At 42.5% G+C, this 20,370-nt stretch overlaps 2 protein-coding genes across 2 annotated transcripts; both read left to right on the top strand.

Annotated features, from left to right (window-relative positions):
• Positions 1-1,450: 1,450 nt before the first annotated feature.
• On the top strand, positions 1,451-1,994 carry rprma (reprimo, TP53 dependent G2 arrest mediator candidate a; the record flags this gene model as incomplete). Its single annotated transcript, XM_084310445.1, has 1 exon — positions 1,451-1,994. The coding sequence occupies one exon, from the start codon at positions 1,451-1,453 to the stop codon at positions 1,757-1,759; it is 309 nt and encodes a 102-aa protein (XP_084166571.1). The 3' UTR covers positions 1,760-1,994.
• Positions 1,995-14,844: 12,850 nt separating this feature from the next.
• On the top strand, positions 14,845-17,009 carry LOC311224706 (uncharacterized protein). The gene is made up of 4 exons (XM_084309796.1): positions 14,845-15,067; positions 15,577-15,742; positions 15,928-16,043; positions 16,162-17,009. Exons 1-4 carry the CDS (start codon positions 14,918-14,920, stop codon positions 16,966-16,968), a joined length of 1,239 nt encoding a protein of 412 aa, XP_084165922.1. The 5' UTR covers positions 14,845-14,917; the 3' UTR covers positions 16,969-17,009.
• Positions 17,010-20,370: the final 3,361 nt, after the last annotated feature.

Below are 20,370 nucleotides of genomic sequence, written 5' to 3'. Positions count from 1 at the left end.
CCTCCTCCACCTTCACCTCCACAACCACCTCCACCACCACCACCACCATCTCCTCCTCCTCCACCACCACCTCCTCCACCACCACCACCTCCTCCACCACCTTCACCTCCTCCACCATCTCCTCCTCCTCGACCACCTCCTCCACCCCCACCTCCTCCACTACCACCACCTCCTCCTCCACCATCTCCTCCTCCTCCACCACCACCTCCTCCAACACCACCACCTCCTCCACCAACTTCACCTCCTCCACTTCCTCCTCCTCCACCTTCACCTCCACCTCCTCCACCACCACCTCCACCACCACTACTACCACCACCATCACCTCCACCTCCACCACCTCCTCCACCACCTCCACCACCACCACCATCTCCTCCTCCACTACCACCATCTCCTCCACCACCACCACATCCACCTCCACTACCACCTCCTCCACCTCCACCTCCTCCACCACCACCTCATCCACCACCACCAACACCTCCACCACCACCTCCTCCACCACCACCACCTCCACCACCACCACCACCTCCTCCACCACCACCACCTCCACTACCACCACCTCCTCCACCACCACCTCCACCACCACCACCTCCTCCACCACCACCTCCACCACCAGTGTCCACCACCACCACCACCACTACTACCACCACCATCACCTCCACCATATTTCACTGCTACTGTATCTATAAATGTTCAAGTTTTGTTTTATTTGTCACATATAAAGTATATACATGTGCATTATACAAAGTACAAAATTAAGTACAAAATGCAAACTTTTTAAAATGCTAAATGCTCAAATGAGGGATGGATGTAGAGCAAATATGTTAGTAATAAATAGATAAAAAAAAGATGGTGTAGTGTTAAAAGTGTTTATGCTCGTCGTGTTATGCTTATTTTATGTCTGCACTTTATGCATTGATCTGCCAATTTTGCGCTAATTGTATGCCTGTCTTTTTTTCTTTTTACTGCTGTGAAGCACTTTGAGCTGCAATTCTTGTATGAAAGGTGCTATACAAATTAAGTGTATTATTATTAGTAGTAGTAGTAGTAGTATTGCCTTGTCTTGGTTGTGTGACGGTGTGGTTTGATCCGTCCAGCAGTCAACCTGCTGCTGCAGGTCTGTGGCTCATGGTGGCGCTGTTGCTGTGCGCTCAGTCAGTCCGCCCTGAATGGTTTCACCCAAACAGGTACAGACTATAATAACCACGGGTCGCTGTCATCACGGCTGCACTGAAAGAAACCGGGCGCCGAGACCGCATCACATAGTAATGCGATGTCGAAGAAGCAGATTCACCAACTTCATCACAACAAGAGCTCCGCCTGATTCAGAGCCACCAAACTTCATCGTTTGTTCCACTTGAGGTCACAGTTTCGCTGTGCAGTTGTGCGTTGTTTTCTCCGTCCTCCGACCGGTGACATCTGGAAGTTGGAAGGGGGGGGAAAGGGGGATAATATGAATTCTACCGGGTTCAACCAGACGGAGAGCGGACTCTTCAACAAAACGGAGGACTTGTTCTGCTGCAACTTCTCCTCCGTGGTGACGGATAACGGCTTCGTGGCCGCGGCTCCGGACGAGAGGAGCCTGTTCTACATGCGGGTGGTCCAGATCGCCGTGATGTGCGTGTTGTCCCTCACCGTGGTGTTCGGCATCTTCTTCCTGGGCTGCAACCTGCTCATCAAGTCGGAAGGGATGATCAACTTCTTGGTGACTGACAGGAGACCGTCAAAGGAAGTAGAGGCGGTTATTGTCGGAGCCTACTGATGAGAGGACCTCTCCCGATGAGGTCCTCTATAGTGACGAGGACCTCTCCCCTGATGATGGACCTCTCCCGATGATGTGATGGATCATGGACCGCTACTGACGAGGACCTCTCCCCTGATGATGGACCTATCCTGATGATGTGATGATGGACCTCTACTGATGATGGACCTCAATGATGGACCTCTACTGATGATGGACCTCACGGCGAAAGTTGTCAAACTGTGCTTCGCGACTGAGAAGACGAGAGAAGTTTCTAGGCTACTAACAATAACTCCAGAGAGACAGTCTGTACTATCTAGGTGTTTGAATCCCGCATGGGGAGACTGAGCTACAGGTATTATTTCATTATAATCCCTGTGGCTGAAATATTATGCGAAGAAGGACAGTCGTGTCGGAAACGACAATGCGTTTTAAACCCCTCACTTCCTCCATAAAGTATATACAATCACGCGCTCTTTGTCATTTGAATATTTGAACGCAATTTTTTTTTTGTCAAACAGCAGTCTTTTGTCACTATATGATGATGCCGGCAAACCGGTCGTTTCTGCTGCGAAATTCTGTATCATTATATTGTTAAAGCAATTTGGGGAGATTAATGTGTAAAATGTATAGATGTGTTTTTGCATACAATATGCAATGTTAGTCCGTGTATTCCTCTGAGTTTCCTAATGAAAAGTGTACATTCTGACAGTGCATGGGCGAGAGAGAGCGCCTAGCTGTGTATCTTGTTATTAAATGGAATAAATTCATTATGTAATTAAAGTTTTCGTTTTAATTCAGCAGGATATTCTCTTATGGTTCCATCAATGGAAATCAGAACCCCATGCCTGCACCCCCAACAGAACGGTTTATTAGTGGAAAAAATATATTACCTGGTTTTTAATTTACAAAATATATATAGACCAACGGCAATCAGTTAAGATCCACTCAAAGACTGCACGTGTATGTGTTTAACGAGAAGATGTTTATTTGCAGACTGTTTCTGATATTGAGGAATATGCGAGGAAATCATATCAGCTGTTGATAGATCATAACATATCACTTCACACTATGTAATCAGTTTTATCTCCTTCATTTTGCAATATAAACTATTCTTAAATATGAATATGAACGCACTGCCGACATTTAATTTATTTAATTATACCCTATATACTTCTAATATAGGACTCTTCCGTTTCCTTTTCAAACGCGGTATACAGTTGTTCTGGGCCAGAACAACTATATTACCGTTTGAAAAGGAAACGGAGAGTAGTGTATAGGGTATAAAGAAATTAAACGTCGGCAGTGCGTTCATATTTATCTTTAAGAATAGTTTATATTGCAAAATGAAGGAGATAAATGGCTCAAATCTCCCACAAGAGCATGTCACCTCCCAGAACTGCCATGCAGAGATTTGAGCCATTTAGTGTCTTTTCTCCCGTTCGAGGCATCTGTAGTTCTGCTGCTCCTGAATCACCTGTTCCCAGCTCCCAGGAGGGACTGGACCTCAACAACATCACTTGTCAACTGCATGGGGAGCGAGCATGGCGTCAATATGCCACGGTCTGATTGCGCACCTGCGTTCCCGTTCCACTGTCTCCTCCAACCGTCTCGTTCAACTCACTATATACCTCCGGAACTCTCCTTCCTTGCTGCCTGCCTGCCTGCCTGCCTGCCTGCCTGCCTGCCTGCCTGCCTGCCTGCCTGCCTGCCTGCCTGCCTGCCTGCCTGCCTGCCTGCCTGCCTGCCTGCCATCCTCCCTCCCCGGAGAGATCACTCTGGTGCTGAATGCTATCTGACAAACCCTATGATGATGAGGGTGATTGATGGCCCCACGCTGCGTCACGCTGTCTTGGCCTCGTCTGCTCGCCCTTCAACAACTTGAAAGAAAACGGCGAAGAGACGACGGAATATGAAGGTATATCGTCTCGTGGATCCATGCAAATGTGTGGGTTTTACTATACATATATGTGTATATATATATATATATATATATAATGCATTTTTCTTCAGTTAATCAACAAATGATTCATTGCAGCATATATTGAAAAGTAAAAGAAAACAGGCCATGTTGAATGAAATAGGAACCATGACAACTGTAATTCGAATATGAAGTTATATAGTCATGGATCCATGCAAAGGTGTGCTTTTACTACATATCGTGTGTATATATATGGGCATATTTCTTCAGTTCATCAAAAAAGGATTCATTGCAGCAGTATTGAAAAGTAAAAGAAAACAGGCCATGTTGAATGAAATATATAGAATTAGGAACCATGACAACATGTATTACAAGATAAAGACATATAAAGAAGATCTCATAATGTAATTTGTACTGGAAAACAATACAGTCAAAATATTGTGATATGATATTTTGGCAACTGTCATAACAGAAAGTTTGTCTCTCACTCTTCAGAACTCTCACTGTTCAGAACTCTCACTCAAATATAATGCCCTCCCTATACAAAAAGCAGCATGGCAAATAAACATAATGTTACTTCCATAATTTCTGGTAGTGACCCAAAAAGAAAATGCAAATACCATAACATTATCAGTATCATGGTTTAAATGAGATTATACTGTGGTATTAAGCACAAACCATACCATGACTGCTACCATGACAACACTAACAGACAGTACAGTACCGTGGTCTGTGTGAAAGGCTGTTTATAGTCCTGTGAGCTGGTAACTGAACTAACTGTTTATCAGGTCGTCTTCGCAAATAGCCAACAGTGTTTCCATGAATAGATTTCCCAAAAGTGATACAATACCATATTAATAATGTCTCCTCTTACATGGCCTGTCCGCTGCACCACTGTGTATAATGCCGGCCCAGTTTGGTCACTGCTGTATAAATAAGATAAGATAATATAAGATAAGATATTCCTTTATTGATCCCCTTGGGGAAATGCAGGCATAAATCAAATCAAATTTATGTATAGGGCCCGACAACACACGTTAATGTCCCCATGGGCCGTACAGGTCTTCTTTAAACAAGTCAAGAAGAAAACATAACAATAAGTCAAGAACAGAACAAGAACACCATAAGGTCCAAACATTTTTAGATGAATGCAAATAAATGAAAGAATGCAAGCACTCCCAGACATACCCCACGCGAAGGTAAGGAAAAACTCACTAAAACCTAACAATAGGGAAAAAAGCTCCACAGGCAGTGTGGAGGAGAGAAACCTTAGAAGGGCCATTCAAGGGGGGATCTCCCTTCTTAGATGTTGGTGATAGTAGTGTTGCAGATGGACAGTTGGTAAGCATGCACTCATGTGTGTGGTGAAACACAGATGAGTGCATGCAATAGCAACTGTACATTTTGAAAGATTAAAGATAGAGCTAATAGCGATAGCAACATGGGGAGGAGGGAGGGGGGGGGGGTACAAGTACATGGTAATAGACATGATACAGGTCATAAAATTATAGTACAGTAGAAAAGTAAAAATAGGCAGTGTAAACAATATAACAGTATAATTAACTCTGAGCATACGCATATGAAAAAGTAGGCAGTGTAAATCAAGGTGCAGATGAGGGTCTGTGCCCTATCAGTTATATTTGCATTACAATAAATATAGTTACAATATCTTATCTTATCTTATTATAGTGTCTATTGAATAGACACTATAATAAGATAAGATATTCCTTTATTGATCCCCTTGGGGAAATTCAGGCATCATAGCAGCATGGGGGAGGGGGGAGGGGAGGTACATGGTAATAGTAGAAGACATGATAGGTCATAAAATTATAGTACAGTAGAAAAGTAAAAATAAAAATAGGCAGTGTAAACAATATAACAGTATAATTAACTCTGCATACGCATATGAGCAAGTATAGGCAGTGTAAATCAAGGTGCAGGTGAGGGTCTGTATGCCCTATCTGTTATATTATATCAGTTATTGATCCCCTTGGGGAAATTCAGGCATCATAGCAGCATGGGGGAGGGGGGAGGGGAGGTACAGGTGGTAAAAAGCAGTGTAAACAATATAACAAATCAATACAATTAACATAATTAACTCTGGACATGTGCATAATGGGAAACAAGGTGTGAGATGAGGGTATGTATGCCCTCTCAGTTATATTTGCCCTACAATAAATAGTTACAATATATAATCTAATCCAATCATCTAAATCTAATCTAATATATAATCTGAAAAAACTAAATACTAAATATATGCAATATATAATCTAATAATCCAATAATCTAAATCGAATCTAATATATAATCAAAAAATGCTAAATGCTAAAATGCTAAATATATGATCTGATGGAAGTATACAGTATTCACATAAGGTGCGGTATGCATAAGGTATATTGTCCTTTTAGGTTCCTAGTAGTTGGATGTCTGGCAGCAGTCCCATGCCCACTGTTGTGGAGCCTGATGGCCGCTGGTATGAAGGACTGGCTGAGGCGGTTTGTTGAGTGTCGGGGGGGGGGACACTCAACAAACCAAGATGGCGCCGCTATGCCCAGTCGCCTGTCTGTTCGCTCCGTCGAGATTGTGCTTACTTTTGTTAATATTTATAGTTTTAAGAGTTTTGTCTGTACCAACAGTAGGTGCATTTAATGTGTATGACCGTCAGTCACTTATAGACATCGGATTACGGGAATCTTACCGATTGGATTACTCCCTGAATCAGCTTTCCGAACCGCAGCAATGGCCTGTGGAGATTCTCAGAACAATGGGACCAGATCCTGACCCCAGGAACAAAGGAATCATCAGGCGGCGAGGGAAGAGAGCTGGGATCCGTAACAGGCTGAGATCCAGACGACACCGAACGCCACTACCCAGTATATTGCTAGCCAATGTACAATCAATTGACAATAAACTGGATGACATCCGAGCAAGGATTCAATACCAAAGAGACGTTAGAGACTGTAACGTTCTCTGCTTCACCGAGACGTGGTTGACGCCGGACGTCCCAGACCACGCCATACAACCGGCCGACCACTTCTTCATCCACCGCAAGGACAGATCAGCATTGTCCGGCAAACAACGTGGAGGAGGTATTGCCTTCATGTTTAACAACAATTGGAGCGATCCAGCTAACGTGAAGGAATTATCGAACCACTGCTGCCCAGACCTGGAATATATAACCATCAAGTGTCGTCCTTTCTTCCTCCCAAGGGAGTTAACGGCGATCATCCTTGTAGGAGTGTATATTCCACTGCAAGCCAGCAATAATGTCGCGCTCTCCAGACTCCACGACGAGGTAAATAAAATCCAAGCGGCGAACGTTACCGCCGCCATTATAGTGGTGGGTGATTTCAATAGCGCCAATCTGAGAAAGGTATTACCTGACTTCTATCAGCATGTGACTTGTAACAGCAGAGGCGGTAACATCCTAGATCACTGTTACACGCAATTCAAGGGTGGATACAAGGCTCATTCGGCTAGTGGCTTTGGTAAGTCAGATCACGCGTCCATTTTCCTTTCACCAAAGTACAAACAGAGAATCAAAAGCACTCCTGTAGTCTCGCGAGAGGTGCAGAAATGGGATTTGACATCAGAGGAGACGCTCCAGGCTGCGTTTGACTGCACAGACTGGAGCGTGTTCCGCGACACAGATAACATTCATGTCTACACGGAGACAGTGCTGGACTATGTTCGTACTTTGGTGGAAGAAACAATCCCCACTACCACAATGAGAGTTTACCCAAATCAAAAACCCTGGGTAGACAAATCCGTCCGTGAAGCTCTGAGAGCGCGCACCAAAGCATACAACGACGGCCTAGTGGCAGGCAACATGAATGACCACAAGGTGGCGCGATACAACGTAAGGAGGACAGTGACAGAGGCCAAACGGCGCTACAAGGATAAAATTAAAAAACAGGCTGACTCTAGAGCTATGTGGCAGGGGCTCAAAACGATGACAGACTACAAAGGCGCCTCCCTCAAACTGAACAGTGACATCTCCTTAGCAAATGACCTCAATACCTTCTATGCGAGGTTTGATGCTGGTAATAACAACACCAGCCCACAAGCCACGGCAATGGGGGGGGGGGGGGGGGGGAGGTACATGGTAATAGTAGAAGACATGATAGGTCATAAAATTATAGTACAGTAGAAAAGTAAAAATAAAAATAGGCAGTGTAAACAATATAACAGTATAATTAACTCTGCATACGCATATGAGCAAGTATAGGCAGTGTAAATCAAGGTGCAGGTGAGGGTCTGTATGCCCTATCTGTTATATTATATCAGTTATTGATCCCCTTGGGGAAATTCAGGCATCATAGCAGCATGGGGGAGGGGGGAGGGGAGGTACAGGTGGTAAAAAGCAGTGTAAACAATATAACAAATCAATACAATTAACATAATTAACTCTGGACATGTGCATAATGGGAAACAAGGTGTGAGATGAGGGTATGTATGCCCTCTCAGTTATATTTGCCCTACAATAAATAGTTACAATATATAATCTAATCCAATCATCTAAATCTAATCTAATATATAATCTGAAAAAACTAAATACTAAATATATGCAATATATAATCTAATAATCCAATAATCTAAATCGAATCTAATATATAATCAAAAAATGCTAAATGCTAAAATGCTAAATATATGATCTGATGGAAGTATACAGTATTCACATAAGGTGCGGTATGCATAAGGTATATTGTCCTTTTAGGTTCCTAGTAGTTGGATGTCTGGCAGCAGTCCCATGCCCACTGTTGTGGAGCCTGATGGCCGCTGGTATGAAGGACTGGCTGAGGCGGTTTGTTGAGTGTCGGGGGGGGGGACACTCAACAAACCAAGATGGCGCCGCTATGCCCAGTCGCCTGTCTGTTCGCTCCGTCGAGATTGTGCTTACTTTTGTTAATATTTATAGTTTTAAGAGTTTTGTCTGTACCAACAGTAGGTGCATTTAATGTGTATGACCGTCAGTCACTTATAGACATCGGATTACGGGAAACTTACCGATTGGATTACTCCCTGAATCAGCTTTCCGAACCGCAGCAATGGCCTGTGGAGATTCTCAGAACAATGGGACCAGATCCTGACCCCAGGAACAAAGGAATCATCAGGCGGCGAGGGAAGAGAGCTGGGATCCGTAACAGGCTGAGATCCAGACGACACCGAACGCCACTACCCAGTATATTGCTAGCCAATGTACAATCAATTGACAATAAACTGGATGACATCCGAGCAAGGATTCAATACCAAAGAGACGTTAGAGACTGTAACGTTCTCTGCTTCACCGAGACGTGGTTGACGCCGGACGTCCCAGACCACGCCATACAACCGGCCGACCACTTCTTCATCCACCGCAAGGACAGATCAGCATTGTCCGGCAAACAACGTGGAGGAGGTATTGCCTTCATGTTTAACAACAATTGGAGCGATCCAGCTAACGTGAAGGAATTATCGAACCACTGCTGCCCAGACCTGGAATATATAACCATCAAGTGTCGTCCTTTCTTCCTCCCGAGGGAGTTAACGGCGATCATCCTTGTAGGAGTGTATATTCCACCGCAAGCCAGCAATAATGTCGCGCTCTCCAGACTCCACGACGAGGTAAATAAAATCCAAGCGGCGAACGTTAACGCCGCCATTATAGTGGTGGGTGATTTCAATAGCGCCAATCTGAGAAAGGTATTACCTGACTTCTATCAGCATGTGACTTGTAACAGCAGAGGCGGTAACATCCTAGATCACTGTTACACGCAATTCAAGGGTGGATACAAGGCTCATTCGGCTAGTGGCTTTGGTAAGTCAGATCACGCGTCCATTTTCCTTTCACCAAAGTACAAACAGAGAATCAAAAGCACTCCTGTAGTCTCGCGAGAGGTGCAGAAATGGGATTTGACATCAGAGGAGACGCTCCAGGCTGCGTTTGACTGCACAGACTGGAGCGTGTTCCGCGACACAGATAACATTCATGTCTACACGGAGACAGTGCTGGACTATGTTCGTACTTTGGTGGAAGAAACAATCCCCACTACCACAATGAGAGTTTACCCAAATCAAAAACCCTGGGTAGACAAATCCGTCCGTGAAGCTCTGAGAGCGCGCACCAAAGCATACAACGACGGCCTAGTGGCAGGCAACATGAATGACCACAAGGTGGCGCGATACAACGTAAGGAGGACAGTGACAGAGGCCAAACGGCGCTACAAGGATAAAATTAAAAAACAGGCTGACTCTAGAGCTATGTGGCAGGGGCTCAAAACGATGACAGACTACAAAGGCGCCTCCCTCAAACTGAACAGTGACATCTCCTTAGCAAATGACCTCAATACCTTCTATGCGAGGTTTGATGCTGGTAATAACAACACCAGCCCACAAGCCACGGCAATGGGGGGGGGGGGGGGGGGGGGGTATGCTGCTGATGGAGACTCAGTGTTCAGGGTAACAGAGCATGAGGTGAGGCGGACCTTTAAAAAAGTGAATATCAGGAAGGCAGCAGGTCCGGACGGCAGGTCCGGACGGCATCCCCGGCCGCGTCCTAAAAGTCTGTGCCGACCAACTGGCCCCGGTATTCACTGACATATTTAACCTGTCCTTAGAACAGGCTGTCATCCCCACCTGCCTGAAGAAGTCCACTATTATCCCTGTACCCAAAAAATCCAAGCCTGCTTGCCTCAACGACTACCGCCCTGTAGCTCTCACCTCCATAGCCATGAAGTGCTTTGAGAAGCTAGTAAAGGGCTACATCTGCTCCTCCCTCCCCATCAACATGGACCCCCTGCAATTTGCATACCGCCCCAACAGGTCCACGGAGGACGCCATAGCCCATGTGCTGCACACAGCAGCATCACACCTGGACAAGAGGCAGGGGAACTATGTGAGAATGCTATTCATGGACTACAGCTCGGCATTCAATACCATAGTCCCCTCCATACTCATAGCCAAGCTCAGGGACCTGGGCTTGAACTATGACCTCTGCCAGTGGGTCTTGGACTTCCTGACGGGCAGACCCCAGGTGGTGAGAGCAGGCAACTGCACCTCCTCATCCATCACCCTCAACATAGGGGCCCCCCAGGGCTGTGTTCTGAGTCCCCTCCTCTACTCCCTGTACACACACGACTGTGTGGCTCAGCGGAGTAGCAATACAATCATCAAATTTGCTGACGACACAGTGGTGGTGGGCCTGATCTCTGCCAACGACGAGAGGGCCTACCTGGAAGAGGTCAAGGTCCTGGCGGGATGGTGCCAGGAAAACAGCCTCTCCCTGAACGTCAGCAAAACACAGGAGATGATTGTGGACTTCAGGAGGTCGGGGGTCAAGGACTACAGCCCCCTCAGCATCGACGGGGCACCGGTTGAGAGAGTCAACAGCTTTAAGTACCTCGGAGCCTACATATCCGAGGACTTGACATGGACCACACACATTGACAGTGTTGTGAAGAAGGCACGACAACGCCTCTACTTCCTCAGGCGCCTAAGGAAGTTCCAAGTCAGTCAGAAGATCCTTAAGAACTTCTACTCATGTACAATAGAGAGCATCTTGACTGGCAACATCACCTCTTGGTTTGGGAATAGCACTGCACAAGACCGAAGCAGACTACAAAGAGTGACACGTTCAGCCGAACGCACAATTGGAGGGGGGCTCCCCACCCTCCAGAACATTTACAACAAGCGTTGCAAGGGCAAGGCTAAGATAATCATTAAAGACTCCAGTCACCAACAACTGCCTCTTTGAACTGCTGTGGTCAGGCAAGCGATACCGGAGTCTCAAGGCGAGCACAGAGACTCAGAAGAAGCTTCTATCCCTAGGCCATCAGGCTGCTAAACGAACAATGAACACTACACAACAACAACCATCAAACGCACATAGCACACACATCCACACGCACACACTCACTTTAAACAAACACACTGTAGCACCCACTCCACACACTTTATAGCACACACCCACTTTAAACAAACACACTGTAGCACCCACTCCCCACACTTTATATTTATTGATGAAGGATTGCACTACAACTCGTACACCTTACTGTAAATTGTACCTAAGTTGTACCTCATCCCATTTCTGCTTTGCACTATATAGTACTGTACATTAGTACACTGCATAGTATTGTATATTATATGGTAACTCAGAACACTGTACATATGTCTATACCGAACACTGTGACCTCATTTTCTTCTTCTAAATTACATGCTATACTATGTTATTTGATACTATCTTGTCTAGCACAGTCTCTGGAGCGTAACAGTAAGAAGCATTTTGTATGAAAGTATTCTGTACTTCTGTATGACAACTATTAAAGAAACTTGAACTTGAGGTAGTCAAAACCAAAAATTACAAATAAATAAAATAAATAAAATAAATAAAATAAATAAAATAAATAAAATAAATAAAATAAATAAAATAAATAAAATAAATAAAATAAATAAAATAAATAAAATAAATAAAATAAATAAAATAAATAAAATAAATAAAATAAATAAAATAAATAAAATAAATAAAATAAATAAAACAAATAAAACAAATAAAATAAATCAAATAAATCAAATAAATCAAATAAATCAAATAAATCAAATAAATCAAATAAATCAAATAAATCAAATAAATCAAATAAATCAAATAAATCAAATAAATAAAATAAATAAAATAAATAAAATAAATAAAATAAATAAAATAAATAAAATAAATAAAATAAATAAAATAAATAAAATAAATAAAATAAATAAAATAAATAAAATAAATAAAATAAAAATAAAATAAATAAAATAAAAATAAAATAAACAAAATGAATAAAATCAAATCTCCAGCGAGTAGAAATACCTGAGGAATACTGTACAGAAGAGTATTAGTACACATTATCAATCAATCATGTTTTACCTTTATCCATTAGTGTTATCTGGTCAGTCGTCCTGGAGGTGGGAACTGAAGAGAACTATTAACATCAACTCAATGTGTTCAGAGTCCAGTATGTCTTTTCTTAACACTCTATTTGACCACTTTCAGTCTTGACCTGCGAAGATATTTCATAACCTAATAATAATAATAATAATAATAATAATAATAATAATAATAATAATAATAATAATAATAATAATAATAATAATAATAATAATAATAATATAATAATAATAATAATAATAATAATAATAATAATAATAATAATAATAATAATAATAATAATAATAATAATAATAATAATAATAATAATAATAATAATAATAATAATAATAAAAAAAATACAGGCATGGGCAGGGTAATAATAGAAAGACATAAATATAGGCAATACAATTAGATCTATATAAAAATATGAGAGAAATAAACAGTGTAAACAATATAATTAACTCTGAATATAAAATAAACAGTGTAAACAAAGGTGCAGGTGAGGGTCTAACTTGCATAACTGGCATGATATACGTCATACGTTGTAGTCCGTGCAGGTTCTGGTGGTTAAGAGTCAGACACACTTAGCTTACACAACGTTTTTATTTTTTTAACAAGATAAAAACAATACAAATGTTATTCTCCTTCAACATTTGATTTACTTTCTAAAGAACGCTATAATAATGTAGTGAATGGAACAAACTCGAGGGTCAAAGCAGCAGCCAGAATAATGTTCTGGGTTTGGAAGCGGAGTGTTTGTCTGTGCTGTTGTGTGATTGTTTCATTAGCGGCGGAGCAGGGAATGGCTTCAGGAAAGCGCCGCTTCGCTTTAATATCCAGCAGAGAGACTATCTGCTCTGCAACAGCAGCAGCACCAGCAGCACCGAGACACACGCTCCTCGTGATGCATCGCCTCACTGCTCCTCTGACGTCTCTGACTCAGGCCGGGGGGAGGGGAACAAATAACTAGTTTCCTACAAGATATCAGGGGAGTCTTAGTGATATCAGGAGAGTCTTAAAGATATTAGGAGAGTCCCAGGGGAGTCTTAGAGATAATAGGAGAGTATTAGAGATATTAGAAGAGTCCCAGGAGAGTCTTAGAGATATTAGGAGAGTCTTAGAGATATTTGGAGAGTCTCAGGGAGTCTTAGAGATATTAGGAGAGTCTCAGAGATATTAGGAGAGTCTCAGCGAGTCTTAGAGATATTAGGAGAGTCCCAGGAGAGTCTTAGAGATATTAGGAGAGTTTCAGGGAGTCTTAGAGATATTAGGAGAGTCTCAGCGAGTCTTAGAGATATTAGGAGAGTCTTGGAGATATTAGGAGAGTCCCAGGAGAGTCTTAGAGATATTAGGAGAGTCGAGATATTAGGAGAGTCCCAGGAGAGTCTTAGAGATATTAGGAGAGTCTCATGGAGTCTTAGAGATATTAGGAGAGTCTTAGAGATATTAGGAGAGTCTCAGCGAGTCTTTAGAGATATTAGGAGAGTCTTAGAGATATTAGGAGAGTCTCAGCGAGTCTTAGAGATATTAGGAGAGTCTTAGAGATATTAGGAGAGTCTCAGCGAGTCCTAGAGATATTAGGAGAGTCTTAGAGATATTAGGAGAGTCTTAGAGATATTAGGAGAGTATTAGGAGAGTCTTGGAGATATTAGGAGAGTCTTAGAGATATTATGGGAGTCTTAGGAGAGTCTTAGTGATATCAGGAGAGTCTTAAAGATATTAGGAGAGTCCCAGGGGAGTCTTAGAGATAATAGGAGAGTCTTAGAGATATTAGAAGAGTCCCAGGAGAGTCTTAGAGATATTAGGAGAGTCTTAGAGATATTTGGAGAGTCTCAGGGAGTCTTAGAGATATTAGGAGAGTCTCAGAGATATTAGGAGAGTCTCAGCGAGTCTTAGAGATATTAGGAGCGTCTTAGTGATATTAGGAGAGTCCCAGGAGAGTCTTAGAGATATTAGGAGAGTCTTAGAGATATTAGGAGAGTCCCAGGAGAGTCTTAGAGATATTAGGAGAGTTTCAGGGAGTCTTAGAGATATTAGGAGAGTCTCAGCGAGTCTTAGAGATATTAGGAGAGTCTTAGAGATATTAGGAGAGTCCCAGGAGAGTCTTATGCCCGCTCTTAACTGGGAGATATTTTGCATCTTATAAGTTCCTTGCAAGCCACACTGTGCGACACAAATTGAATAATCTTGGGTACGACCATCAATCTGATGCATGTACACTGTGCGATGAGAGTCGTAGGCTACGACGCAGACTACGTAGCGTCATAATAAAGCGTAGCATCATCATAAAGCGTTATCCTGTGTGTCATCAGTGTGCGTCAACCTGACGAGTTGTAAACAAGACGGTCGTGATACGAAGAAGAAGCAGACTGTGAACATGCCAATGTCCAGGAAGCGAACACTTGCCATAGTGGCTTTTATGTGCCTAGAGAGGCCGGCTATATTTAAAAAAAAGAGAAAGAGAACAAAGTCGTGGCTAGGGAAAAGAGGCCAACTGGGAATGCCAGTCCTGCAAATGGAACTTGAGGTAAGTAACGTTATTAACGTCAGCATGCTAACGCTACATGTGTCGTAGCCTCCTAATGAATGTTGAGCTTGTTATCACTGCTAGCTTGTGTTGTTCCCAATGCACTCATTAATGTCTGCCTGTTGTACTTCTAGATACTAACGTCAGCATGCTAACGCTACATGTGTCGTACCCTCCTAATGAATGTTGAGCTTGTTATCACTGCTAGCTTGTGTTGTTCCCAATGCACTCATTAATGTCTGCCTGTTGTACTTCTAGATACTAACGTCAGCATGCTAACGCTACATGTGTCGTACCCTCCTAATGAATGTTGAGCTTGTTATCACTGCTAGCTTGTGTTGTTCCCAATGCACTCATTAATGTCTGCCTGTTGTACTTCTAGATACTAACGTCAGCATGCTAACGCTACATGTGTCGTACCCTCCTAATGAATGTTGAGCTTGTTTACCTCACTGCTAGCTTGTGTTGTTCTCAATGCACTCATTAAAGTCTGCCTGTTGTACTTCTAGACAGATGATCGAAGTGGATTCAGAAGTCTACTCCGCATGGATGTGGAACAGTTCGATCATCTGCTACAGCTGGTGGCTCCTTATATCTCCAAAGCAGACACCCAGATGAGGAGAGCGATCACTGCCAGAGAGAGACTGTCCATCACACTGCGATACTTAGCAACAGGTAATAATCAGGGGTTGTAGTGGAGGGTAAACCCAAGTGAACTCAGGCTACAGTGTATCCGCGGTGACCAGAATGTAACTATAGAATGTGTCAGTCTAATAGTTCTGATATGCTGCAGTTTGGCACATTTATTTGTCGACGCGCATACATAAATGATATTCTACAATCATTCTCCATGCTGACAGGAGAGTCGTTCACTTCCCTGAGCTTCCAGTACCGTATTGGACAGAGCACTGTTGGTGTGATTGTCAAGGAGACATGCAAGGTGTTGCACCAGGTCCTGAAGAAGGATCACCTGACGGTAAGATCCATTTAGAAGCAGCTAGAATGTAACATATGGGACAATCATACCTAGATCAGATAAATATTGATAGATTCATGTCACTGTTCTGATGCAGTCTGTCTGTCTGTTTGTGTAGACACCGACTACAGAGGCTGAGTGGAGAGCAGTGGCCAGTGGCTTCCAGGAGAATTGGCAATTCCCTCACTGTCTCGGAGCCATAGATGGAAAACACATCACCATCCGCCCACCAGGCAACAGTGGGAGCACCTTCAGGAACTACAAGTCTCGTTTCTCTGTGGTCCTGATGGCTGTTGTAGACGCCAATTATCGTTTCCTCTATGCGAATATTGGAACCCAGGGCAGAGTGTCTGATGGAGGTGTTTATGCCCACTGTGACCTGAAAAAGGCATTGGACAGCAACCAGTTAAATGTCCCGCCAGCCCAAAGTCTGCCAGGTACAGATGTAGTCACCCCTTTCATGTTCATTGCAGACGAGGCTTTTCCGCTCCACACACACCTGATGAAGCCATACCCCTTCAGACAGCTTGACCATGACCAGCGTGTCTACAACTACAGACTGTCAAGAGCGAGGCGTGTTGTAGAGAATGCGTTTGGCATACTTGCCAACAAATGGCGAGTCTTTCTCACCATCATTCCCCTAGAACCAGATACAGTGTCCCAGATAACCCTGGCTGCTCTCTCCCTGCACAACTACCTACGAGCCCAGGCCACAGACACCTACATCCCCCCTGCTCTGGTCGACACGGAGGATGAGGACCACCACATCATCCCTGGGAGCTGGCGCAGTGATGCCGCCCTGGCATCAGTGCCTGCTAGCAGGGATCGGAATGCCAACAGAACTGCAAAGGAGCAGCGCGACACACTGAAACAATACTTTGTCTCACCATCAGGTTCTGTGCATTGGCAGGAAGACATGTTGTAATGTCCTTTTGTACTTTTTTGGTTATAAAGATGGTGTTTGAACACTAGGCATATACACCATAGCCTAACTGTTGGGCCTAAAATCATTATACATGTCCTAAAAGAAAATAACATATGCCTAGGCCTACTTATAGGGCCTATCGAGTTCAAATGTAGGCCTACATGTTAAGCTACGTAAATATCCACACGTTAAATACGATAACCATATAGGTAGGCCTACAGGCTAACCTTGTTATTCTGTTTTATTTAAAGGCACATAGGGACATGCATGACATACAGGTATATAGTACTGTTACATTTGTGACATATACGATATGCAAATATACACTGTTGATGATATGATATAATGTTAATAGACTAATGTCTCATTCTCCGTTGCTACTTTACTGTTTGTTGGATACCATTCCCCCACATAGAGACGAATGTTGGTTTTTGCCTCTACACTATATATAATATAATAATTATCTCCTATCAGGTTGGTTCTGTCCACCTGTCTCTCTGTCGGCAGCTAACCTCACAAACTACAGGGCAGTTTTATGACAAGCATATAAGTTAATTAATTTCCATCATTGTCCATTGAAATGCATATTCAGTATGATGTTACAGCTTTTGATTCAGGGCTGACCAGACGTGTGCACCAATCAAGGGGGGGGGGGGGGGGTCACCTCATCGCCCAGCCGAAGGGCATTGTCTCCGATTAGTACAACGTTGGGGAGAATTAAGAGGGGAGAATGCAAGGGAACAAACAACACACATAGAGTTAGAGCAGGGAGGGGCAACTGGCGGCCCGCGGGCCGCATGCGGCCCTCACCGACGTTCCATGCGGCCCCAGGCCAATATTAAAAAAAAAAAAAAAAAATTATTTATTTTTTTTATTGTATTCGACTAAGAAGAGTTGGCAGTCGACTATGGCTCCTTTCGATCGATTAGTCGACTATTTGACTAATAGGGGTCAGCCCTAGTGTGGACATATGAAACGCTGTTGAAAGTGCCGTGCAGCAATATGGGGGTTTTGATAAACTGTCGGCTGTTGTTACCGATGGAGCACCGGCAATGAAAGGAAAACGCACAGGATTCGCCGGGCTTCTAAGGCAGAGTGGCGTTGAGTGTCCAATGCTGCACTGCATTATACATCAGGTAAGTTCGCTAACATAATTTCCATCTATTGTGGGTCACTAATAATGACCAATGCGAGTCGAGTGTAGTAAAATTATATGCGAGAGTCGTTAAATCGTTTTTCTTTTTTTTTATCTGATATAGGAGGCTCTCTGTGCCAAGAAGCTTGACTACAGCCATGTTATGGATTTGGTTACCAGGTTACCAATCTAATTCGTGGAGGCAACAGGTCACTAAACCATAGAAAGTTTGTCTCCTTTTTGGAAGAGATGGACACTGATTATGGCGACACAGAAATCCGATGGCTGAGCCGTCGGAAAGTACAGGAACGACATTGAAACACTGCAAATGCAATTCAATGATCGGTTTGAAGATTTCAACGGCATGCAGTCACGGATAGCGCTGTTTGCCGGCCCCCTCACCGCTACGGTGTCAGAGCAGCCCCCACCGTTGCAGCTTGAACTGTGCGAGCTACAGTCGGATCCTTTTTTTCAAGCAAAGAGAAATGAGAGGGGAATTTCGTTTTGGAAACTGCTACCTGAGCCCCGCTTCCCACTCCTCAGGGACTTTGCCCTCTCTATGGCCAGTATGTTTGGGAGCACATACATATGTGAGAGCAATTTCTCAAACATGAAGCACATCAAGTCAAAGGAGAGAAACAGGCTGTCGGATGAAACATTATTTCATCTGATGCAGATTGCATGCACAAACATTGAAGTTGACATTCCTGCTATTGTGCGCCAACAAGAGAGACCACAAGTGTCTCATTAAAGACAGGGGGGGAGGAGATGATGAAGAGGTGTAGAGGGGGGGGAAGGAGATGATGAAGAGGTGTAGAGAGGGGGGGGGGAAGGAGATGATGAAGAGGTGTAGAGAGGGGGGAAGAGATGATGAAGAGGTGTAGAGAGGGGGGGAGATGATGGAGAGGTGTAGAGAGGGGACCATTATTATTATTATTATTATTATTATTATTATTATTATTATTATTATTATTATTATTATTATTATTATTATTATTATTATTATTATTATTATTATTATTATTATTATTATTATTATTATTATTATTATTATTATTATTATTATTATAACCATTATTGACCCACTGTGGGGCGAGGGTGAATGTCATGCCAGTTTGATAAAGGGTCAATGGGAGGCATGTAGTATTGCACTTTACTTTACTTGCACTTTACTTGTTTACTATAGTGTTCAGATAACACTAATAACACAAACACAAAGCAGCATTCCTGCTGCATTTCACTACAACAGTAAATCAAAAGTGCAATAATAAATGATTTTGTTAAATGTATACACTTTTATCCTGCTACTAAACAAAACATTCCTGAGTGCTTCATATCCATAACATGCATTTCAGTGTTATAATGTTTTGTTTAGTAGCAGGATAAAAGTTTATACATTTAACAAAATCATTTATTATTGCACTTTTGATTTACTGTTGTAGTGAAATGCAGCAGGAATGCTGCTTTGTGTTTGTTGAGCAGTGGGCTTTAAGTTCATACATTTATTTTATTAGAAGCCTTAATTATAATTGATCATTTTTGTATATATTTGGGGTTACACAGCAATACTTTTAAATTCAGCTGTTTATAAATTCATAAAGTTGAAATTGCATTACTAAATGCATTTGAAATGGAATAAAAACAAAGTTACAACAAATTATAATTGTTTATATACCTTGTGACTATTAGGGCTATTTGAGTGATGGGGTACTACTGGCGGGACTGCCGATAAACAATGCGGCCCCCCAGATTGATTGTGGACATTTTGTGGCCCTCACCATATACAAAGTTGCCCACCCCTGAGTTAGAGTAAACAAAAACAACAGCTCACCAACAACAGGGACAGTGGTCACTAGCTTACTTGTAGATTTACTTGGATGGAAGTAAGACTGCTGGACCTTGACCCTGAAGTTCTACAAAATTGAAATATCAATCTAACACGGGTCATTGATAACACCGATACAAGTGGTAATTAATCATTTTCTTTGTCTTTATTATAACTGCTTTATTATTAATTTCATTCTATTTCCTTGTTTGTCTGAGAAATGTAAATAAATGAAACTGGAATGGTTTATCAAAGTAATAATTTTTTTATTTGAATAGCAAGTGCTTCAAGATTAGCAAGTGCTTCAAGATATCAAAAAAATTAAGAAATTACAGTATTTCTATACAGTATATACAAATACAGTATATATACGCTCTGCTCCCCCTTTTGATCACAAAAAAAGAATGTAAGAAGGTGCTTCAAGATATCAATTTTTTTTAGA

Source organism: Notolepis coatsorum (assembly GCF_963971535.1).
Source record: "Notolepis coatsorum genome assembly, chromosome: 3".
Lineage (NCBI taxonomy): Eukaryota > Metazoa > Chordata > Actinopteri > Aulopiformes > Paralepididae > Notolepis > Notolepis coatsorum.
This window is presented reverse-complemented; position numbering and strand designations above follow the sequence as displayed.

Excerpts from the sequence above, each read along its gene's own strand:
- LOC311224706 (XM_084309796.1), top strand. The coding sequence starts at position 14,918 with ATGCCAATGTCCAGGAAGCGAACACTTGCCATAGTGGCTTTTATGTGC. Across the intron at positions 15,068-15,576 it reads TCCTGCAAATGGAACTTGAG|ACAGATGATCGAAGTGGATT; the intron begins GTAAGTAACGTT and ends TTGTACTTCTAG. Across the intron at positions 15,743-15,927 it reads ACTGCGATACTTAGCAACAG|GAGAGTCGTTCACTTCCCTG; the intron begins GTAATAATCAGG and ends CCATGCTGACAG.